Source organism: Muscardinus avellanarius (assembly GCF_963383645.1).
Source record: "Muscardinus avellanarius genome assembly, chromosome: 6".
In the NCBI taxonomy this organism is placed as follows: domain Eukaryota; kingdom Metazoa; phylum Chordata; class Mammalia; order Rodentia; family Gliridae; genus Muscardinus; species Muscardinus avellanarius.
Window position 1 is genome coordinate 83,986,199 of NC_137791.1, and position 18,803 is coordinate 84,005,001.

Below are 18,803 nucleotides of genomic sequence, written 5' to 3' on the forward strand. Positions count from 1 at the left end.
ACATATATATTATACAAACAATATATGTATATGCATACAAACAAAGCAAAATTTAAACTTAAGTTATCATCATTATTTTAGAAATCACATTGTATATGTCTTAATTACAAGGCAGGAGGTGGAACTTCAGGAAATATACTGACATTTTTCTTCTAATCACAAACTTATCTCTAACCTTTCTAAACTCCGGTTACATTTTATGTAAATTTCTTTCCACTTTCTCCTTGTATAATAATGTATAAATATTTTTAAATAACCATATTCTAAGACAAAATAGTACAAAAAGACAGAGAAACCACAACATAGTCCTAATATCAGCATGCCTTAAAGAGATTCTCCACAAAAGGAGCTGAGAAGCAATAATAATCTGATGCTGTAACAATATTTAGAGCACAGAGACAGGAAGACCCTTGCCCAAATGACCAATGTTATTTCACATATTGAAAAAAATTATCTAATATTTTCTTTTGTTTCAAAAGCATTCTGATGTTTACATTAATGAACAACCAACCCCAGCATCTACTCCGCCATTTTAACAAGACCATTTCCATGGTACAGGCCTTTCATTCCATTTACTCAAGAGACACCTAAATAGAGGAGGCTTTAAAAGGGTTAGGATTTGCACACGTGTTTAGAATAGTCCTCTAGACTACACAGTATATGGGGCTGTGGTAACTAACTGCCATACATGTTTTTAAATACAACTTTAAAAGACATATATGATTGTGTTACATGTATACAGCTTTAATAATTTTAGGTATTTTTTCTATCTCCTGATCTTACTAAATGCATAATGCACGAATCACTGAGGTAGTCAATACAAAATTAAATTAATGCACAAGCAGAAGATGTTTCATATATTAAAGGACCTCAGAGTGAAAACTCGGCAGACTCAGTCTATATACACCAAAGAAGACTGTAGAATATGGGGTTGGGAAACAAAAGCAAAATCTCTCTGTAAATGTGAAGTTAACATCTACTAATAGTCACATTAAATGATATCGTTTCCAAAATATGCCTGAACACCATCACTTGTTTTAATTCAAGCTGATGCCTACTCCTTCCATGAAAAATTGGAGACATATAAATAATGTAAGCATAATATCCATTTAGTTAAAAAATATAGGGACTTAACATTCTTAATTGACAAGATGTATAATATTCATATGAACTATGTAACAGCACACAAAAGATAAAAGTAGAAAGTAATTTCCAAGTAGTACATAAACTTCTAGAAAGCAAGCTAGGTGTGGTAAAGCACACTTGTAATCCCCACACTTGGGAGGCAGAGACAGGAGAATCACATGTTCACAGACAGCCTCACCCACTTTGTGAGACTTTGTTTCAAAATAAAAAAATAGGGCTGGGGTGTAGCTCTGAGGCAGAAGCTTCTGGGTTCAATCTCTTGTACTACAAAAAAAAAAATGTGGAAAGCAAATTGCTGGCTAATGTAGGTCCTTTCCTTATTTTTTTTCTTATCATCCTTATAGTTTTGTTGAAGGATTTTTTTTTCGTGGTACTAGGGGTGGAACCCAGGAGCTTTCTACCTCCGGGCTATACTCCCAGACCCATTTTATATTTTATTTGGAAACAGGGTCTCACTAAGTTGCTGAGAGCCTCACTCAGTAGCTGAGGCTGGCTTCGAACCTGCGCAATCCTCCTGTCTCAGCCTCCCAAGCACGGAGATTACAAGCATGTGCCACCATGCCCGGCTTGAAGGATTTTTTATATCCACCTTCTTTTTAAAAAATTCTGTCTCTACTTTCTTCCAGACCTTGTTACCCAGTTTATGCCTTTAATTAACTAATCCACAGCCCAACTGTACAGTTGAATTTGGCAAGGCTCAAAATTCATAGTGTGCTGAAATGCTCTGTTTACATGTACACTCATACCAAGATTTTATAGCTCTGCTAGATGACACAAAATGTAGATAAGTCACAACAAAACAAATCTTCTCCAAGTCTCTTTACATTTATTTCTAAACTTTCTCCTAAATTGTTAATAAATCTTTCTTCTGGGTTTAAAGGCAAAAATAACACATATGTAAAAGTACAATTTAAGGGCTTTATTGCATATGTGTTTAATGAATGTACCTCAGCTTGCTTCTTATGTGTTCCAAAATCTTCTATGTAGGGATTTCCTCGGGTATTTTAAAAATACAGCCAAGTATGGAGGCACATATTTGTAATCCTAGCATTCGGGAGACTGAGACCAGAGGACCGCAAATCTCAGACAGCCTTATCTATTTAGCGAGGCCTTTCGCAAATCAGTGAGACTGTTTCAAAACAAACAAACAAACAAAAAGACTAAAAAGTAGGGCTGGGAGTGTAGCTTGGAGATACAATGCCCCTAGGTTCCATCCTCAGTACTGCAAATAATAATAATAAAATAATAATAATAATAATAATAATAATAATAATAATACATTTACTGAAGCCAGGCACGGTGGCCCACAGTTATAATCCCAGTACTTGGGAGGCTGTGACAGGAGGATCTTAGGTTAGCAGCCAGCCTCAGCTATTTAGTGAGGACTTCTGCCAAGTTAGTGAGACCCTGTTTCAAAATAAAGAATAAAAAATAGGGCTAGGGATATAGCTTGAAAATAGAATGCCCCTGGGTTCCTTGCCCAGTTACATAAAAGAAAATAAAAAATACATTTACTAGAGGGCTATTCAAAATCTAGATCTGGATGCAGGGGTTCTTAACCTATGACTCATGCACAAAACTGTATTTCAACAGAATTCTTTTTGATTCAGTCCTATTTGTATTATTTTATGTATTAAACATTATCTCACAACCACCTTCAGTTGAAGCTTTCAGCCAGCATTCCCAGCTAGAAAGGAATGACAACAAGAAACACCTGAGGGTCATAGGAATTGATTTATAACCATAAGCAGAAGTCCTCATTATTCTGAGAAGTTTATATACTACACTGGACTGCCAAAAAGGCATATAAATGATTAAGAATTCCTGCTTGATTATTATATTTATAAAGAAATATATTATAATATAAATGTATTATAATGTATTTGGACACATGTATAATAATGTTAATATTGAAACTACTTCTTTAATATGTTCAATCATTTTTAAACTGAGAAATTCTTTAAGGTTCATTATGTTATGAGAAACTGCACAGAAATAAGTATTCTTTATCAGTATTGTTCATAAATCAAAGTACAGATACATATCTGAACTAAAATTCACAGCCCCCAAATTAAATGTGGCTTTTAAATGAAAAACACATCATTCAAATATGACTTCCATTTATTTATTGTTTCGAATTAGAGTGAAAGATGAAGATTCTTTGTAAAACAAGAAGTTTCTATCTTGATTGTTCTTTTTTAACCTATTAAACTAGTGAAAATTGAATTTCTTTTGGGAATTTAGTCTAGTAAAGTGACATAAACTTAAGATAATTAATTGAACAATGATTAATTATTAATTAATTTAATTAATTCAATTTCAGCCTATTAAATGTAGATATAGCCAGGTGTGGTGGCTCACGCTTGTAATCCCTGTGCTTGGGAGGCGGAGACAGGAGGATGGCGCTGGTTCAGAGTCAACCTCACTGGCTTAAGAGACCCTGTTTCCAAATAAAACAATATAAAATAGGTCTGGGAGTGTAGCCCGGAGGTAGAAGGGCTTCCAGGAACCCCAATACCACCAAAAACCAAATGTAGATATAGTAGCTAAAAGTTATTCTGGGCATATGAGGAGGAAGTAACACAAGAGTGTAAATTGGCATAAATACATTAGGAATTTCCTTAGAGTGACTTCATATCAGGACATACATAGTAGACATTTAAATAATAACATTTTTAGGCAATTAAAATATTTTTAGAATTTCATGTATTTTACCTGTGTATTAGTTTCAAATGCACAAACAATGCCTAGGGCTTTGCTAATTACTATAAAGTGTTTCCATATGAATAAAAAATAGAATGTAGCTCAATTTAATTTTTCTTATCATTTTTATGAAGTTAAAAATTAAGTTTAAAACAATTACTCTAATTTTATAAATTGCATAACATATAAAACACGTGTTGAAATGAAAAGCATATTCAAAATGTGTTAGTTATCTGAATTTTTTTAACTTTTTTCTTTAAATTATTATTCTAAATTCTAATAAATATATATTGATTTTATGAGAAGAAAATCACAATAAATGTTATATGTGTGTCTTTGTATGACTTTTATTTTACACATCACTGTTTCTTTATGAATGCTTTTGGCAGTACAAGATAGAAATATCAAACTCAGAGGGACATTTTTTTCATCTCATGTTACAGTATGTCCATAGGTAGGCATGGATAACTGATTAACTCAGAGCTTTGTTCAGCTTTTCTGCCTCTACTAGACTTTTCTTTCCTGGTTAGAAGTTGGTTGTCTCCACTATAGTTCTCAAAGGAAGGTAGAAAGGTTTTTTACTGTGGAAATCCCTTTCCCAGACCCCTCAGCATTTTCTCTTAATTTGGCCCAAACTGGGACACTCCTAAAGCAATGACCAGGGTGTTCTCCTGGAATCCCCTTCTTCCTTTAATGGCATAATTTATCTTGTGGGACAAGGTTCAATCTGTGAATACACAGCAATCTAATAGCTGCGGGTGGGGATGATGCATAGGCTTGTGTGTGTGTGTGTGTGTGTGTGTGTGTGTGTGTGTGTGTGTGTGTTTTAGAAAAAGAGATGCCTCTGGGATCAGAAAACAACACTACTTGCTCCTATCACCAATTAAGTTCTCAAAATAAAACTGACTATATATACCACAAATTTAAATAGCACACAATTTAAAGTATATAGGATAAATGCAGTTTTCATAATAATAATTGTACAACAAACATTGCCCAAAGAAAAAGAACAGTTTTTGGGTTTTTTTAAATTTTTTTCAGGGTGGTGGGATGTTTCCTGGGGTTATATAGAACATAAGGACTTTCTAGTTCCAGGCTATACACCTAGCCCTTTTTTTAAATTTTAAAACAGGGTCTCTCTAATTTGCTGAGGATGGCCTGGAACCTGAGATCTTCCTATAATTGGGACTACAAGTGTACAACATCATGCCTGGGTTGGTTTTACCTAATTACTGACTTTCTTGGGAACTCTTGGCTCCTATTTTTTATTTTTTGAATGTCTACTAGTCTATTAAATAAATTCTCATAAGTTTTTTTTTTTACCTTTAGATACTTTATTTTGAATAAATTATCTTATATATCAGAAGCCTACGGTATCACGCACCAATTGGCTTTTTTTTTTTTTTTTTTTTTTTTTTGCCATACTGGGGATTGATCCCAGGGGCATTCCATATCCAAGCTACACCCCCAGCCCTATTTTTTTTTTTTTTTTTGGTGGTACTGGGTTTCCTGGAAACCCTTCTACTACAGGCTACACTTCCAGACCTATTTTATATATTTTTTTAATTTGGAAACAGGGTCTCTTATGGCAGCAAGGCTGTCTTTGAACCTGTGCAATCCTCCTGTCTCTGCCTCCCAAGAGCGGGGATTACAAGTGTGTGCCACCACACCCAGCCCCCCCCAGCCCTATTTTTATCCTTTGTTTTGAAACAGGGTCTCACTAAATTGCAGAGGCCTCACTAAGTAGCTGAGGCTGGCTTCAAACCTACAATCCTCCAGTCTCAGCCTCCTAAGTACTGGGATTATAAACTGCACCACCAGGCTGTTTACTTATCTTTCTATCTGAGAGTAAAAGATTATGATAAACCACATACACAATTTGCCTTGGGAGCAAGAGTCAAATTTGTAAAACGGATATCTGAGGAAAGAAGCAATCTGTTGCCATGAAATTCTTTTGTCTATATGTGAAGTTAGTGAACTTAGAGGATCAAACTCCTATCCTTAGCCTCCTTAACACCATATTGCAACAGTTAAATAAGACAGTGATAACTAAAGGAATAAGAACAAAGAAAGGCTGTATTTATGGTCTTAACGTTTCACAGGAATGATGAAGACTTACGATTCAAATCCCACATCCTAAAAAATGACTTATTAAATAACTCACCTCTCAAATTACAAAAGTGCAGCAATCTGGAATTATTTGAATTAAAGACTTAATAACCAATTACTATAGCTGATGTTCACTGTGAAGAACACTAGCTATGCAAAATATAGCTATACAAAAAGAAAAGTGAATGAAAGGTAACACTTTTAACAGTTTTACAGTAGAAAGATGCTATAGTATATCAGTAGTCACTAACTAGGTAAATGCTAGAGATTTGCATCCTTAAGCATATTAGAGAGAATTTCAATTTTATCTCTTCTTGGATGCGTCAGACTTAACAAAGATAAGATGGATATATTAACTACCAGGAGTGGTATTAATCCTCAGTTACTTTCAAGACAGAGTAGATTTAGAACTGTTAAGACATTCCAGAATTGGGTTTATTAACACTAACAATGGTGTTAAAAACCAAAGAGACCATACAGTCTGCTGGTGTTTCATACTAACCCTTAGAGGTAGTAATACAAAGTGTTAGAAGTTAAAATACAAACAAGGTCAGCATTAACTGTAAACAATTCTAAAGTACTGTATGTAACCCTTTAAAACATATGTAGTGAAAAGGTATTAAAATTCATATAAAATCAGCCGGGCATGGTGGCGCACGCTTGTAATCCCCGTGCTTGGGAGGCAGAGACAAGAGGATCACATTGGTTCGAAGCCAGACTCGCTGGCTTAAGAGACCCTGTTTCCAAATAAAAAAACATAAAATAGGTCTTAGAGTGTAGCCCAGAGGTAGAAGGGCTTCCAGGAACCCCAGTACCACCAAAAAAAAAAAAAAAAATTCACATAAAATCAAAATGTAAAAAGCAAATAATAGAGATATTTAGTCAATTTACTCAAATGAAGGAAATTTAAATAATACAGAAATGAAAAATATTAGAAATCTATATACAATAAAAGTGAATATAAATTAGCCAAGTCCATGGGCATTTCCAGTTAAACACTCATACAAATACATATTCCCCTTTTTCTTTATATAGAGATAACACATACATAGATAACATGAACATTCTGGCAAAAAAATATCAGAGCTACTAAAAACATTCTCAAGTTTTAAAAATAGTATGGAATAAGTTTCAACAACATTCTCTATGAATGTAAACCCCTGATTTAATTCCATGATTTTATCATGCCAGAACCATAGTCGGTTTTAATTTTTTAAAATAGATATTGGTATTACAACACATTGGCTTATTATTAATTAAGGCATTTTTCATACACAATATCTCAGTGTGAACAGAAAATTTCAATATTGATTATTTACTATGATGTTTTAAACTTTCAAAGTCTTTTCAACATAAGAAAATAGCTGTACACATTTAAGTGTTTTTTATAAAACACAATAAAAAACTTAATTATGATTGGTCTTTGTGGTTTCTAGTAATAAGTCCTCTTATTTTTTTCACATAGTATAAATTATATTCTCAGGCAGGACTGCATTAAGGCCCAGTAGTTCTTAAACAATGTGGCCGGATAGGCATGTAATCCAGAACGCAGCAAAGGCGAGCAATCTCCGTAGTGCACTTTCACCTCATGAAGCTGAAGCTGCTCCTTCAGGATAGTTTTCCACTTCAATGTGAAGTAGATTGTTAGGTTTTCATTAGTGGTTTCATTATGTGCCTTTTTAGAAGAAAAACCAGTTTTGATTTCTTCTATAGTTCATAGTTCTTAGAAAAGACCTATTTTTGGAGATCGTATAGTCCAAGGATGTTCTGAATAACCAAATGCTCTTTAGTAGACAAAATCTCTCAATGCAACTGAAATAAATACACATCTACATCCTTAGCTATATTACCGGTATATCCTGGAACCAAGGTAAGATGGTATTCCTGTTCCCACAATCCACTTAATTGTTGTTTTAAAATCTTAATATTTCCATCATTTATAATTTCTGTTTTGGATGACAGTTCTGACCACCACCTTTTAATTACTGCTTGGAGCCAGTTTAACCAACTATGACATATTCTTCAAATTTGCTTTTAAGTAATGACTTTATTAGAGGCAACAAATCTACACAGCAGCCAAGTGAGATATATTGCTTTTCTTCCTGTAAACTATTGGTTAGCACAGGAAGGCAATCTACCACAGCTCCAAATAAGCTACAAGTTCACTTAAACTTCTCTTTTTCCAGAAAGTTAAAGCTACATTCAATCTCAAATTCCTGCTGAACAAAACTTGAGCCATTGTTTCATGGTCCTGAGAAACCTCAGAAAAAAACCCACTATATTTTGATGACGGATTTTCTGTTTGTGAAGAACCAGAATCACTGGAATTAACCAAATATGTTCAACTATCAGGGCATAATTTTTCAGGCAGCTTTTTCTCTTTGATTAGAAATATATACGATCTAATTTATCAAAATTCCTATGTTTGAGCCGGGCGTGGTGGTGCACACATGTAATCCCAGAGCTTGGAAGGCTGAGACAGGAGGATCGTACAGGTTCGAAGCCAGCCTCAGCTACTGAGTGAGGCTCTCAGCAACTTAGTGAGACCCTGTTTTCAAATATAGTATAAAATAGGTCTGGGAGTGTGACCTGGAGGTAGAAAAGCCCCTGGGTTTTACCCCCAGTACCACAAAAAAGAAATCCTATGTCTGTATGGCACAAAACCACAAAAATACTATAAGCAGCAAGCACATGTTATGTGCATCCCAATGAATCAAATTTCATGTTTCCATACTAATAAAGAATTGTGAAATTAAAAGGAACATTTTAAAACCATAAATATATAAAAAGATATATAATTTTTATGCTAAGAAATTATTAAACAATAATATAGTTTTATTTTGTTTTGTTTTGTTTTGGTACTGGGGTTGGAACCAAGGGGCTTTTCTACCTCCAGGCTATACTCCAAGACCTTTTTTATATTTTATTTGGAAACAGAGTCTCACTAAGTTACTGAGAGCCTCACTAAGTAGCTGAGGCTGGCTTCCAACCTGTGTGATCCTCCTGTCTCAGTCTCCCAAGCGCTGGGATTACCAGGATGACAACCACACCCAGCCAATACTATAGTTTGAATACAGTTACATTATATTTTGCGTTTAGATTTTTGTATAGATTTATATATACAAAAGTCAAAATATTTATGTATATATTCCAAAGTAAAAATGTCAATAAATGAAAAAATGTTAGTCTTAGATAAGAGTATATTTTTCATTTATATATAATAAATTACCATGAACTTAGTGTCTTAAAACACCACCAACTTATTAGTTCACAGATCTACTGGTTAGAATTAAAAGCAAAGTCTAGCTAGGATCTCTGCTCATAATCTAATAAGGCTAAAATCAAGGCATCATTTGACATTCAAATCCAGAGCTTCAGAATATTCTTCTAGTACATGTGGGTTGTTAACAAATTTAATTTCTTGTAGCTGCAGGCCAAAATTTCCATTTCTTTTTTGGCTATTAGCTTGAGGCCACTCTCAGCTCCTAAAAACCATTTTTGTTCCATATTACAGTGCCTCTTCCATTTCCAAAGTGAAAAATGAAGAATATCTCTCACATTGACCCCCCTCACTCTCTGAAACTTTTTCCAGAAAAAGAATGTTCTTCTTGAAAGAGAAAGAGGCAATACACAATATCAGAAGATAATTAACATTAAAAAAATAAAAGGTTACTTTTGCTTCTCACTCTGCCTAAAATCTCTTCTGCTAAATCTTTGCATGGCTCACTTTATGAAATGCCATTCTCTTAAAGAGGTTGCCCATGAATACTCTGTCTAAAATTGTCTTCCTCCTCTCCTCCCCCAAGACTCTTTAAGTCTCCTTATTCTTTTTCATTTTCATCACACTAATCACTTTCTGAAATTATTTTTGCATTTTTTCTATTTTTGACTCCCCATAATAAGATCGGTGAGATCAGGGAGTACTATCCCTATTGCCTGATCATCCATCTAGTCATTAGGCCCTAATGTTGAGTAGGCATTCAATAAATATTTAGGAAGAAAGGAGACGTGGAAGAAAAATTAGAGGGAGGAAAATGGAAACTGACAGTATCTGTGGGGTTGGTCTAGTTTAAAACATTTATTGCCGGAGCCACCCGGCAAAAGTACGGGTTCTGAAGTGAGGCGTGAGGATGGAGAATTTTAAATTCTAACGTGGGGGAGCCGCCAGTCTACTATCTCTACTGGTCCACCCCTGTTCATGGGTCAATACTGCCTACGGGTTGACGACTATGCCTGGGTCAGTATTCTCTATTGTGCCGACACTCCTGGCCAACGCAACTTGGGTCAATCTCATCTTTATTGTGCTGATTCTGGGTTTTTCAGAGGTATTTATACACAGCTACAGTCAATCAATATTCTCGTTCTACCACCACCAGAATACAATAAAGACTAATACAAAACACACACATTACAGATAGGCCTATCAGTACCCTCGTGTCATCACCACCTGATCTTCTCTCAGACCTTTTTGAACTTTCCATAACCCCAAACCTTGTTGACTCTGGGTGAAGGACAATCAGCTGAGTCAGAGACACCAATCTAGGGGAAGGCCTTAATGGCTCCCAACAATTTATATTTGTGAACTTTAGAATAAAGAGGAAAAGGGGGTGGGATAAGCCTACTGCTCGAACAGAACCTTAAAAATAGGACAAGCTAAATTTGTTTTAATAGTATGTAGAAAAGTTGGACAACTCAATTGAAAAACCTGTCCCATAGGTGAGTCCATGATGCTATAGATGTGCATTAGGAAGCTTCCAAGTATTTGGAGATGTGTAATTTTGAAAACAGAATCCACATAATTCTAATTAAATAAAAATATACATTACAAAAACTTACATAGTATCCAAAGTCAAAGTATATGCTTTAAAAATCTGCAAACGTTTCTTCAAATATACAGTTACTTGGAATGAAAGTTTTATTTCATTTTAATGTCACTGTGTCCAGTTAATTGTTTTCTAAAAACAACAACAACAACAAATGGTGAACCAGGAGTCAACGGAAAGAAAATTAGATGAAAGGTCCTTAAACATATGGTAATACTGATCAGCTGTATGACCTTGTCCAAGTCACACCAACTGGAGGTTCCTTTTCCTCAACTATAAAATAAAGGAGGCAAACTTTATAGCTCTTAAAAAAAAATGATTCTACTACATAATCTGCAGCTCCTCACATGTAGTAAATGCCCCAAATTATTTGCTAAATTAAATTTTTTGCGATATTGAGTATTAAACTCAATAGCATCCTACCTATGAGCTACACCCCCGGCCTCCTTTTTTCTATTATTCTTTATTTTGAAACAGGGCCTAAGTTGCTGAGGCTGGCCTCGAATCTGCGATCTTCCTGTGTCAACCTCCCAAGTACTGGGATTACAAGCGTGCGCCAGCCACCACGCCCGGTTTACATGGAAATCTGTAGCTTTTTACCGACGATGTTCATTTGTGGGTGTGTATATTTTACTAAGGAATGAACCCAGGTGAATTTACCTCTGAGCTACATCCCTAGCCTCCTTTTACTTTTTACTTTGAAAGGGTATCACTAAGGGACTGAGGCTGGCCTCGAACCTGAGATCCTCTCTCAGGCTTGCGCCGCCATCACACTCGGTCAGCCTTCAGATTTTTATTTATAAAAGTTTCCTCTTGGGAGTCCTGTATGCTTGGCTCGTGGAACCATAAGTGACGTGTAACTTCGGTGTTTTGGTTCCATTTCCACGGGCCAGACCCCTCACCTGCTGCAGAGCCCGCCCCGCGGCCACACCCAAACCGGAAGCTAGGACGCCCCTGGGGTTGACGGGAAAGCGCCGCCGGGATCCGCGCTTCCCGGGCCGGCGCCGATGACGTCACCCGCCCTTTGACCCCCGCGGTCCCGCCCCTTTCCCTGCCTCCCGCAGCAGGCGGCGGCGTCTCGGGCGGCGATGGAGGGATCCCAGCCAGCGGCCGCTGAGCCTGGAGAAGAGGCGTGCTGCTCCTCCTGGGGGACTGGCTGGTGAGAGGCGACGTGGGCTGGGTCGCGGCCGCAGCGGTCACGCCGCCTCCCCGCGGGCTGGAGGCCGAGCGAGCGAGCCGGCCGCGCGCGGCGGAGCGTGCGGGGTGGGTGTGGCGGCGCGGGCTCGGGCCTCTGCGGCTCCAGACTTTCCCGCGGAGAGGGCCGGCTTCCCGCCCAGCCCGGGGCGCTCTCAGTTCCGGTCGGGGTCTTCCTGGCCACCAGATGTGAGCGGCCTCTATCCAGAGAGAGTTCTGGCCCCCGAGGCTCGGAGAGCGCCTTGCCTGGCGCCAGGCACCTTCCCTTCTCCTTTGCGTGAAATGAAAGCTAGGCTCGCCTCTGTGCACGGTGCGCCACTGGGATCCTCCTCTGAAAACTGTTGCCAGAAAGAACTAGTTAGGATGAATCAGTGGCAGTCTGGGCACCGTGGGACCTCTTGTGATTACAGTGACGGAAAGAGTCAGCCAGGAGAAAACACAAGGAGCCTGATACGCTCCTTCACCTCTTCCCCGCGCCCGCAAAATTAGGGTTCCTGCTAGGCCTTTGGCAGTGTCCCGGTTAATGGTTCTTGCAGTCATTCCATAATTAATAAGGCAGGCACTTGTACCCTGACCGTTATCACACTCGACATACCAAATATAGAAGTGATGAGTGTATTATTTTCTCTAATACGAGTCTGTACATAAACCTGTAGCGTTTTCACCAGTTTCAAACTGAAGAAATGCTTTACGTGCCATAGTATTGTCTGCATTTGCCACATTTACTTGGGAAATTTTATGTAATAAAAGCAGATTTTATTGTCTTACGCGTCTTATTTAAAAAAAATATATAATTGAAATGTTCAGTGAGTCAGAACTTTCTGAAAAGATCATACCATTAAATGGCAAAGCTGGTTAGAATGTAGCTCTTTTCATTTTTACCCAAGATCTTTAAGCACAAAGTTTTTTTTTTAATTTTTTTTTATTGGAGCACTGTATTCATACATCATAGTGGGATACAAACTTTTGTAGACATACATGCACACATCGCCCAGTCAGCCCCCACCCGATCCCCACCCCATTCTCTCCCCATCCCTCCCTCCCATGCTTGGCTTAGTGGTTGACATCTAGAATTATAGCAATTTATCCAAAATTAAAAATGATAATCTCACATAACAGTTTCATTTGTCTGATACCAAGCTTTTGATGACTTAAAGATAACATTTCAATATTTCTTTTTACTTTCTTTCTTACCAGAGAATATTTTTTTCTATTTTTTTAGGTGAAACTATCATATATTTATATATTTATTTTTCAGAAAAAAAATCTATCCTAATATGGAATATGGACTCTAGATACCCAAAACGATCTTGAAAAAGAACAAAGCTAGAAGATATATATTTTCTGATTTCAAACCATATAAAGCTACAATAATTGAAACAGTGTAGTACTATTCTAAAGGCAGATATATAAACCATTGGAGTTAAATAAAAGCCTAGAGCTAAATTCTTCCCTATATTGTCAAAGTTATTTTTGACAAGGATTCCACGAACATTTGGTGGTAGAAATAATAATCTTTTAACTAAATATTGTTGAAACATAATAATTACATGGAAAAGAATAAAGATGGACCCTTACCTAATCCCATATACAGATATTAACTCAAAATAGATAAAAGACCTAAATATAAATCTTAAGACTATAAACTTTTAGGAGAAAATCTGGGTCATAAAACCTCACAACATTGAAATTGGCAGTGATTTCTTGGATATGATTTCAATGGCACAGGCAACAGAAGAGTATACAAACTCCCTAAAAAATAAAAAAAAATATTGTATATCCAAAGACAATGTAAACAGAGTTAACAGTTACTAATAGCATGGGATAAAATATTTCTAAATGCTATATCTGAAGGTATATTAATATTCCAACTAGAAATCCTAAAAATTAACAACAATAAAGGCAAACAATACAATTTAGAGATAGGTAAAAGACAAACATAAGTAATGAATCTCCACAGATAACCAATCTTAGTTGACTGTTGGATGGAAACTCTTGTTTCTCTGGTTCTTGTGTGTGTTACCTATTTCTTCTTTGTAGTTAATCTCTGAGTATTTTCTCTAGCGCTGGTTTTGAAGACATAAATTCCTTCAGTTTCTGTTTGTCATGGAAGCTTCTTATTTCTCCATCTAATTTGATAGAAAGTTTTGCTGGGTAGGAAATTTTTGGCTGGAAGTTGTTTTCTTTCAGAGTTTGCAATATGTTACTCCAAGCCCTTCTGGCTCTCATGACTTGGTTTGGGAAGTCTGGAGTGATTCTAATTGGTTTGCCTCTGAATGTCACTTGGCCCTTTGTTTTTGTTGCCTTTAAGATTCTCTGCTTGGCTTCCACATTGGTCATTTTGACAATTATGTGGTGTGGGGACCCTCTACTCCGATCCTGTCTAAAGGGAGTTCTATAAGTTTCCTGGACCTGTGTATCAACCTCTTGCTCTATGTTTGGAAAATTTTCTGCTATTACTTCCTTGAAGAGATTGTTGATCCCTTTGGTTTCACTTTCTTTTCCCTCCTCTATTCCAATTATTCTTAGGTTAGCTCTCTTAAAATGGGCCCATATTTCTTCAATATCAGATTCCTGCTGTCGGATATTTTTTTCTAGATTAGAAACTATGCGTTCATTTTTGGAATGATCATCTTCTAAGAGCGAGATTCTGCTCTCCATGTGGTCTAATCGGTTGTTTGTGCTTTGAATTGAGGCCTTTACCTCATTAATTGCATCCTTTATCTCTTTTTGGCTCTCTCTGAGTTCTTTTCGAAGCACCTCTATTATTTCTACAGTTATTTTCCTGATTTGATCTTCTAGAAATCTCTGATTTTCTGTTTTATCGGGTTCTGATGTTGTGGGGTTGTGGGCATTGATTGCCCCAGTGTTATTCCTCTTTCCCATGATTTAGGAAGTTTGTGCCTTCTCTGGGTTCTTCCCTTGGGTCACTATGACTTCACTTAAGGTGTTCTGGATCTCGAGTCAGTAGTATCTCAGACCCCACTACTCCTTTACTGGGTTGTATCACAGAGTCTCCGACCCAGAGAGTCGATAGAGGCTGCTTTAGACTGTGGGGGGTGCCAGGTTGCACGTTGTCCTATGGTGTGATATCTCTGTCACCACCACTCCCCCACTGGGTCAAGTCCCAGGGAGTACAGTACTGGGATTTCTCCTCTGTGGCCCGCAATTTGACTCACTGTTCTTGAGTACGCATATGTGGCCATACTGGACTCGGTGAATTTGCTGCTGCTGCCGCTGCTACGCCCTTGGCCGTGAGGCTGGCGTATTTCTTCTTGGTTTTGATTTCGACTCTGAATCCCTGCAGCGTGTGCTGAGCTCAGCCACTGGGAGCTTTAGATTTTACCTGCGGCGAGAAATCCCGCCTGGCTGGTCCGCAGCGGCTCACCTCGGCTTGCTGTAGCCGTCCGGTGAACTCGCCGCTGCCGTCGGCAGTATGGCGCTGCTGCCGCGTCCTCGGGCTTGAGGCCGGTGTATCTTCTCTGTGGCTCTGAGCTCTGTTCTCAGTCATCTTTCTCTCTGGAGCCTGGTGATTTTTTTGTTTTTCTGGTGATGGTGTTTTCTGGCTATGAAAGGCGCTGATTTTGTGGTAATGGAGATTGGTTGTTAGCGGGGCTCTTAAGCCCTGCTTTTCTCGGTCGCCATCTTCCCAGAAGTCAAGCACAAAGTTAATATGCACCCCAAGTAAGAAAGACAGCAAATGATAGTATGGATAAGGTAATAAACTATAATAAATTGGCTTTCATATTTTGTTACAGTGCCAAAACGATGTGTTGTGTGTGTTGCTATTATCAAATAAACGGCATCTCAGAATGCAACTATCTTGTTTGCTTTCATAATTGAAATCAAGAATTTTTGTAATCGTTATCCAGTTAGCAGCTGATATCATTTGGTGATACTAGTCACAGTAACCTCATATTTACAAACCTTTTGCCTTATCAATGTTAGGCTTAGAAAATTAGATTCTAGACCTGAATTTCCTGCTGTCACATTATTTTTAGAATTTTGTAATTGATAATAGTGCTTCCCAGATCCTTGTTTGGATTGCACTTTTGCCAAGATGGTTCTGAACTAAGCTGTTACCATGGTTCAGGCTCAAAGGCTACAAGCTGGGTCAATCTGTCTATAAGCCATCCTTGCCTTCCATCTTTTCTACAAATATTCATCTTTCTTTGTGTACTGTCATGTAGAAAAATTGGGACACACGGCACTACAGTAAGTATACTTTACCACACTAATATGCTTTTTAGGTCTTTTTTTTAATTATTATTCCCAAAGTGCATCATTCAGCACCTGTTTCTTGAGTGCTTTCTTCATTCCTATTATGAGAGGAAAGGGAAATTGAATTCTTTGGGGGGGATTTCTTGTTTGTGAAACTAGTTAGTCATTAGGATAGGGTTATTTTTCTCATGTGTATCAAATCTGGAGGCCAGAGAGATCACACATAGAGTATATGGTAAATCCCATAAACTGAATGAGTTTAGGGAGAGTGTATATATAGAAAAGATTCATGGGACAAAATTTTATTAGCAATGGACCCAGAATAAATAGAACAATGATAAAACAACTCCTGAGAATATAAGTGATAGATAATAAAATACATATTTGGCATGCAAAAACCCTTAGTAACTCTCTTAATCTTAACCAGTATATAACTGAATGTTACATTGTAGAAAGTGAATTCTTTTTTTTTTTTTTTTTTAGTACTGAGGATGCAACCTGGGGGTATTCTGCCTCTGAGCTACACCCCCAGCCCTTCCTTCCTTTCTTTCTTTTTTTCTTTCTTTCTTTCTTTCTGATTGGCCCAGCCCTATATTTTATTTTCTTTTTTTGATACATAGTCTCACTAAGTTGCTGAGGACCTCACTAAGAGGCTGAGGCTGTCAGCAAACCATGATCCTCCTGTCTCAGTCTCCCAAGTACTGGGATTACAAGCATGTGCTACCATGCCCAGCTTTAGAATGTGAGTATTTAATAATCATGCTAAACTACTAAAAGGTTGTTTTTATTTTTCTTCCAGTTCAAATAAGAAATTTCCCATCATGTCAACAGAATCTGTGGAGATTGATGATGCGTTATACAGGTAAGAACTTCATGGAAGCTAAAACTTGTTTCCCCTAGTCATTGTTCTCAAGTAATGAAGTAGGAAGTTTGAAGAAACATATGTAAAAATAGGTTTATAGAGAATTTTGTGTGTGTGTGTGTGTATCAGAATTTCTTTCAGAATTACAATTTCAGTGATTGTGTGTGTGTGTGTGTGTGTGTGTGTGTGTGTGTGTGTTCCTACTATATGTTGCTAGAAGCATTAATAATATTTAAATCTCAGTTTCTTTAGAGTTAGGAAAGTTACTGCCTGTGCCAATATGTTGTAGTGTTGAACCTATGCTCTCCTCTACTAACTTCACAGTCTCAGGTCTAATTTCTACATCTTTCATCCATCTTGAGTTGATTCCTGTGCATGGTGAGATATAGGGGTTTAGATTCATCTTTTTACAAATGGTTAGCCAGTTCTCCCAGCACCATTTGTTGAAAAGGCTGTCTTTTCTCCAGTGTATGAGTTTGGCCCCTTTGTCAAAGATTAATTGACTAAAGATGTGTGGGTTTGTTTATGTATCTTCTATTCTAATCCACTGGTCAGTATATCTGTTATTGTGCCAGTACCATGCTGTTTTTACTACTGTTGCTCTATAGTATAATTTGAAGTCTGGGATTGTGATGCCTCCTGCATGTTTCTTATTGCTGAGAATTGCTTTGGCTATTCTGGGTCTTTTCTTTTTCCATATAAAGTTCATGATTGATTTTTCTAGGTCTCTGAAGAATGTCGCTGGTATTTTAATGGGAATTGCATTGAATCTATAGATCAGTTTTGGCAGAATGGCCATTTTGATGATATTTATTCTGCCTATCCATGAGCATGGGAGATCTTTCCATCTTCCAAGGTCGTCTTCAATTTCTTTCTTTAATGTTTTATAGTTTTTGTTGTAGAGGTCTTTTACATCTTGGGTTAGGTTTATTCCTAGGTATTTTATTGGTTTTGAGGTTATAGTGGATGGAATTGTTCTCTGTTTCTTTCATTGTGGATTCGTTGTTGGCATAAAGAAAAATCACTGATTTCTTTAGGTTGATTTTGTATCCTGCAACTTTGCTGAATTTGTCAATCAGCTCCAGAAGTCTTTTGGTTGAGTTCTTTGGGTCTTCCAGATAAAGGATCATGTCATCTGAGAATAAGGATAATTTTAATTCCTCTCTTCCTATGTGAATTCCTTTGATTTCCTTCTCTTGTCTTACTGCTGCGGCAAGAGTCTCAAGGACTATATTGAAAAGGGCACCAAGTAAAGAACCTAATGACACAACTCAAGGACCTAGAAAGTCTTTAGAGTTAAATGATAGGACTAAGAAGGCTTTTACTACCCACTATAAAATATAGCTCTTGGCTTGAGGCAAGAAAATTTATTTATATTCTTAATTGCTCATTTTTCAAGTCAAATAATCCATTTTACTTTAGTTTTATTATAGTATCTAGAGGATACGCTCCTTTCAGTCTCTGAACATTTCCTTTTGTGGAGGCAGAAGTGACTTTGTCCTCTTCAATTTCTTTCATTGATGCTTTCTAGTTTTCATTGTGGAATTCTCTTTTTAATTTCTTTGATTAAATTTATTCCTGGGTATATTATTTTATTTGTAGCTATTATAAGTGGGATTATTTTCTTTTTCTATTTCAGAACATTCACTATTGGTGTGTAGCAACACTGCAGATTTTTGTATTTTGATTTTGTATCTTGCAACTTTGCTAAATTATTTATTAGTTCTAGTAGTTTTTTGGTAGAG

At 37.1% G+C, this 18,803-nt stretch overlaps 1 protein-coding gene and 1 pseudogene across 2 annotated transcripts in view; one reads left to right on the forward strand and one right to left on the reverse strand.

Annotated features, from left to right (window-relative positions):
- Positions 1 to 7,429: 7,429 nt before the first annotated feature.
- Positions 7,430 to 11,394, reverse strand: LOC308264106 (KATNB1-like protein 1; annotated as a pseudogene). The gene is made up of 3 exons: positions 11,382 to 11,394; positions 7,795 to 8,337; positions 7,430 to 7,633 (listed from the first exon to the last, which is right to left on the reverse strand). The product of its transcript is annotated as a KATNB1-like protein 1 (transcript).
- A 475-nt stretch (positions 11,395 to 11,869) lies between these two features.
- Positions 11,870 to 18,803, forward strand: part of UBA6 (ubiquitin like modifier activating enzyme 6) — a gene marked incomplete at both ends in the record, with an annotated part of 88,090 nt that continues 81,156 nt past the window's right edge. The window contains 2 exons of the mRNA XM_080697620.1: positions 11,870 to 11,940; positions 16,996 to 17,058. Of these exons, the coding sequence (XP_080553746.1) occupies positions 11,870 to 11,940; positions 16,996 to 17,058 (134 nt within the window). The remainder of the gene's footprint in view (positions 11,941 to 16,995; positions 17,059 to 18,803) is intronic.